This window comes from Sinohyriopsis cumingii, chromosome 4 (assembly GCF_028554795.1).
Source record: "Sinohyriopsis cumingii isolate HCF-2022 chromosome 4, ASM2855479v2, whole genome shotgun sequence".
NCBI classification, from domain to species: domain Eukaryota; kingdom Metazoa; phylum Mollusca; class Bivalvia; order Unionida; family Unionidae; genus Sinohyriopsis; species Sinohyriopsis cumingii.
The window spans coordinates 102,106,705-102,112,839 of record NC_142964.1 but is presented as its reverse complement, the minus strand read 5'-3'; the positions used below and the strand labels follow the sequence as shown (position 1 = coordinate 102,112,839).

At 33.6% G+C, this 6,135-nt stretch overlaps 1 protein-coding gene across 1 annotated transcript in view; it reads right to left on the bottom strand.

Annotated features, from left to right (window-relative positions):
• Nucleotides 1-1,355: 1,355 nt before the first annotated feature.
• Nucleotides 1,356-6,135, bottom strand: part of LOC149801793 (sodium channel protein 1 brain-like) — a 181,705-nt gene continuing 176,925 nt past the window's right edge. The window contains exon 26 of the mRNA XM_089956848.1: nt 1,356-2,695. Coding sequence (XP_089812974.1) covers nt 1,416-2,695 — 1,280 coding nt within the window. The 3' untranslated portion in view covers nt 1,356-1,415. The remainder of the gene's footprint in view (nt 2,696-6,135) is intronic.

Sequence of the window (6,135 nt, the reverse complement as noted above, 5' to 3'; positions counted from 1 at the left end):
TATGGTATATGTAAATAGCAGAGTAGTAAGGATCAGGCATGGTGTTGTTCAAATTAAGCTGAAAGGACAAACACATGTTTTTAAAAATTTGTATCCTGCATGTGGTTTTTTTTGGCATTCATTGACTTTTTCTGTAGATTCATTATCTTAACTAAATCCTGTTCCTTTACCCAATTAAGTCATTGGTTTTACAAGAGATCTATTTAAAAATGAAACCATGTGTATAATATGTTTTACTGGATACTGTGAATAAAATCAGAGCATTTCACACATGATAATATACATGGAGATCACAAATAACACTTATTATTGAAATAAAAGTAAACAAGAAAAGCACATGATACACCTGCCATGTTTTTAACATGTAGGTACCAGTAGGTTGACTCTAGAGATCACTGACCAGTGCAGACACCATTATTTTCTTATTAGACTTACTAGGACCATGACCTCTGACCTTTAGACAACAGAATTTATATGGGTTTATTAGTAGTACCTTAAGTGCACACCACCATATTCAGTCAAGACACTTACTCTACGACAAAAGTTATTTGGAAAATTTTTTTTTTTCTTTGAGTGCAATGGCCATTACCTTTAGACCCCCCCCCCCAACAAATCAATAGACCATTTCCTAAAATGAAGTCCAAGCTCCTCAAACTTTGGGTAAAGTGCACAATTTAGAACTAACATTGTTATGCAAACATGTGTTCTTCCTTAGGTCAAAAGCAAACAATCCACAAAGTTTAGTAAATGTCGATATGGAATACTTGGGATTATTGTGCAGAAACCATTTTTCTTCTTTCAGTCAGTGACCCTAACCTTTGAGCTTTTGAATCCAAAAATCAATAGAATTATTCCTTAGTCAAAGGGCAAGCCATCCACAAAGTTTCATAACTTCAGATTTTGGAGAACTTGTTTTATTATACAGATACAGTGCTTCTTTTTTTAGTCAAAGTGACCTTGACCTTTCAGCTTAAAGTAGATAGGGTTTGGCTTTACTATAAGTGCAAGCCATCCACAAAGTTTGGCAACAGACAGACATCATAACACAAAACAATCTACCTTAAGGCAGGTTTATAACAACAAATGAACAATAATATATATATATATATATATATATATATATATATATATATATATATATATATATATATATATATATATATATATATATATATATATATTCTCTTTATATAAATATAACTGAAAAATACTTGGGGTGGGTGATGGAGGAAAGGGAACATGAATATATATCTTTTTATTCTTTTAAAATAATTGAGATATATATATATATATATATATATATATATATATATATATATATATATATATATATATATATATATATATATATATATATATATATATACACGAGTTCTTGAAAGAGTCATTTCACACATTCATACTTCCTTTTGTTATCATAATTCAAAATCTATGTCATTATTATGTAAGTTGCCATCTGAATACAATGTTGCGACTTTTGGCACTTCTAGCATGCTTATTGCTTTCTTCTTCGTACTCGTCTCTGGTCTTGGATCTTCACCATTTTCCATAGTATGAGCACTCAACCTACTTACAGCACTGTTAGGTCGTGATGAACTGAAAAAATTTGACAGTGCACTGCTAAGCCTACGACCTAGTTCATATATACCACTCTTAGAACGCCCTGACTGAGCATTCTTTGTCATGCTTTGTTGCAAGGCCATAGTAGTAATATCTTTAAGCTGTTTGGCGGTCTTCCAGCCTCTCCAGGCACGCTGGAGAGTTTTCGCAGCAACATCTTCCTTTTTGCGCTGCATAGTGGTGGAAATCGATTTTGTATTCACTCGTGTTGGGAATGCTTCCTGGAATCTTCGTTCCATTTGAGTTTGGAGTTGCTTCAAGTAATCTGTTTCATCCACATTCCCCACAACATACTTCACTAAAGACATCAAGACATCTAAACAATGTAACTTATCTCCTTCCATGATTCGTAAATTGAAAGAGACTAGGGCTATCTCATTAGGTTTAGGAATTCCTAGCGGTTGATCTAAAGAACTTACAAAATTAGATAACTGTTCATATTTAATATACTGTGTGGCTAATGGGTCAAATCGTTCCCAGACCACGTAAAACATATCAAAATCATCCTCGGTAATACCCACTTCTTCTTGTTCATGGGCTTGATTGAAGTTTTCGAGAATAATAGCTATGTACATATTTATCACAACAAGGAAGATTATAATCACATAAGACACCATGAATAATACTGCTAGCCATGGTGTGCCACATTCTCCATTAGTTTCTTCCTGCCACTGTCCATCAGTCCGTTGGTAATGTGTGCTATTACATTCTGGTGGGGCTATTAACATAGGTCCAAGGATATCATTCCATCCTGCTGATGTGGCTAACCGGAAGAGCAAAAGGAAGCTGTTTGGAAAAGTTCTAAAGTTAACAATATCTATATCCATAGCTCCTGTGATTTTGAGGTTGCCAAAGGAAGACATTGCTATTATTGAATAGATGTACAACACAAGAGCTAACAAAGCTCCAACATTGACCAGGGCTGGCAGAGATATAATCAAAGCAAACAGCAATTTTCTGATTCCTTTTGCTGCCTTGATGAGTCGTAGAATTCTGCCAATACGGAAAATACGAACCACTCGCAAAATAGTCGGACTGACTAATACATTATTCAGCAAATCATCCAATATTATTCCTGAAAATAGAAAATTGAAGAAACTGTAATTCATAACATCATTATAGGTATCATATGCCAGACAACTGTTTCAAACAGCCTTACTGGGCATTCTGTCAAAAGAAATTACCTAGAACTGTCATTCAATAAAAATCATTTCTATTATGTAGTGTCATAACATCTGGTCATAAATAACATATGCCACACACTGACATAATGCCCCATGGCTTTATCAAACAGCTTTATTAAGCTTCCTGCCAAAAGTAAATGTCTAAAACTCGCTCATCACAAAGCATTTAAATTCCGTAGTATCAAATCATCAAGTCATAAGTATTATATGCCACACAGTGGCATAAAAATGCCTAGCAAATTTATAAAAAAGCATTATTGACCATCCTGCAAATGTCTAAAACTATCATTATTTACAATGCATTCCAATTCCGTTGTGTTATAGCATCAGGTTATAAATATCATATGCCATGATGTGGTTTAATGCTTAGAAACGTTATCTGTTAATATCAATTCAATGTCTGCAGTAATGTGACAAATTTATAGCAATTTTGCAAACTAATGAAGCAATAAAATCACCAGGCCTAGATGCTATTGGACCATGTCTTCTGAGAGCTGCTGCTAATGTAATATCTTATAGCATAGCTTACAAAGGTAATCAAACCATATCCATCTCAGTGTTTTCCCAGACATGAAAAGTGGCAAAAGTTACCCCCATTCACAAGTCAGACAGTAAAGATGTCAATAAATGCAAACCTATATACATTTTACCAACTCTATCAAAACTACTTGAAAAACATGTTCATGGCAATCTTCTGGTGAATCTATAGTCTGATGAATCTATTAACCTATAACTTAATTTACGAAAACAAATCAGAGTTCAGAGAAAATCACTTCTTTGAGACAGCTTTGGTCTCCATAATATATAGATTATTTAATGCATTAGATCAGGGGTCTCAAACACATGCTCCCAGACGTTGTATCCTGTGGCCCACAAAATGACTTGCACCACAAGGTGTCATGAGAGACAACAAAGGTGGTGCAGTCCTTGGGACATAGAAAAAGCCCTCATGCGGCCTTCAGGGTGGTTTGAGTTTGAGACCCCTGCATTAGATAATGGGAAATTAGCTGGATATATACTAGTTGATCTTAGAAAAGCTTTTGATCTTGTACAGGGTTCCTGCATCAAAATGATTTTTATTTTCCATGAGTTTTCAAGGAGATTATAAGGAGAAAATGACAAATTTCAGGAGTTGTTTTTTAAATCTGATAAGTGATTAAAGACGTAATATACAGTTGAAGGCACATGTGCAAAAATCTGTTTGTTACCAGACTCAGCCATGGCTATTGATGCTATGACACTCAATACAAAATTATTAACTGCAAAGTTGCAGTGGACAAATATGTCTTTATGGATTATTTTACAGGCAAATCGAGTACAGATACATCTCCTTCTCTTTCATTATGTATTTGCATTGATTAATTTATACATGCAGAACATAAAATGTGCATGGCACTATCTGAGCTTTTAATGTTAACCTGTTTTCATTATCATATATTTATGTATCCTTTAAAAAATAACTACTCCTTATAAGTATAGTAATGCACAGCACATGTAACATGTGTTTACCAAAGCTACTGACCATGGCACAATACAATGTGCTCCAGTGAATACAGTAATGCACATCACATATAATGTGTTTGCCACAGCTACTTACCATGGCACAATGCCATGTGATCCTGTGAATACATTAACACACATCATGTGTAATGTGTTTGCCTAAGCTACTGGCCATGGCACAATGCTATGTGCTCCTATGAATACAGTAATATACATTACATGTAACATGTCTTTGCCTAAGCTATTGACCATGGCACAATGTCATGTGCTTGTTAACATGCAGTCAGACTCATCTTGTTCAAAGAAATAGGTATGACCTCTGTAGAGAGATGGTAGTAACTGTTATGCAAATTACAAAGAAGAAATTTAAAAATTAATAAATGATGACAAAATCCAAAACTGTTGTTAGTTATGTATAGCAAATAGCAATTAATAAAAGAATTTGTAAAACGTTTGCAAAAGTAAATTGATTTATATAAAACTTTTAAAACTTAGGTATTAATAAGACTCAAATGGACTACATAATAAGGCAACAGGCATTGCTCTTACATTAAAATGATGTCATCATATAGCTAGCTGTATTAAAATTATCACACTATTTCCCAAAGGTATATAATTCAACAAAGAAAACTCCAAAGAATACAAATATGTGTAAAGCCAAACTGACATTTATAGATAAAATGACTTTATATTAGTGAAATAAATGAAACAAAAATACTTAATAATAATAATAATAGCAACAACAACAATGTGTTGAGCTCTCACAATTAATTGTTACTAAAATTGTTGCTCTATGACTCTCGTCATGGTCTCACCTTTCACAAACAAAATTGTAAGACATAGTGAGTATGATGTCATCCAGAGCTAGCACCATTATGCATCAGATTAATGTTAAAGTCCTTGAACAAGCCAGAGTAAAGTATTTGTTCATGCCAGTGTTAAAGTCTTTGTGCAGGCCAATGTTAAAGTCTTTGTTGAGTTCAGTGTTAAAGTCTTTGTACAAGTCAATCTTAATGCCTTTGTGCAAGACAATATTGAATCTTAATTGCAAGCCAATGTTAAAGTCTTTGTATTGACCAATGTTAAAGTCTTTGTACAAGCCAATATTAAAACCTTTGCACAGACCAATGTTAAAGTCTTTTTATGGACCAATGTTAAAGTCTTTGTACAAGCCAATATTAAAGCCTTTGCACAGACCAATGTTAAAGTCTTTGTATGGACCAATGTTAAAGTCTTTGTACAGACCAATGTTAAAGTCTTTGTATGGACCAATGTTAAAGTCTTTGTACAAGCCAATATTAAAGCCTTTGCACAGACCAATGTTAAAGTCTTTGTATGGACCAATGTTAAAGTCTTTGTACAAGCCAATATTAAAGCCTTTGCATAGACCAATGTTAAAGGTTTTGTGCAAACCAATGTTAAAGTCTTTGTACGGGCCAGTGTTAAAGACTTTGTACAAGACACTGTTAAAGTCTTTGTACAAGACACTGTTAAAGTCTTTGTACAAGCCAATGTTAAAGTCTTTGTAAATACCAATGTTAAAGACTTTGTACAAGCCAATGTTAAAGTCTTTGTAAATACCAATGTTAAAGACTTTGTACAAGCCAATGTTAAAGTCTTTGTACAGACCAATGTTAAAGTCTTTGTACAAGCCAATGTTAAAGTCTTTGTACAGACCAATGTTAAAGACTTTGTACAAGCCAATGTTAAAGTCTTTGTACAGACCAATGTTAAAGACTTTGTACAAGCCAATGTTAAAGTCTTTGTACAGACCAATGTTAAAGACTTTGTACAAGTCAATGTTAAAGTTTTGGGCATGCCAATGTAAAGT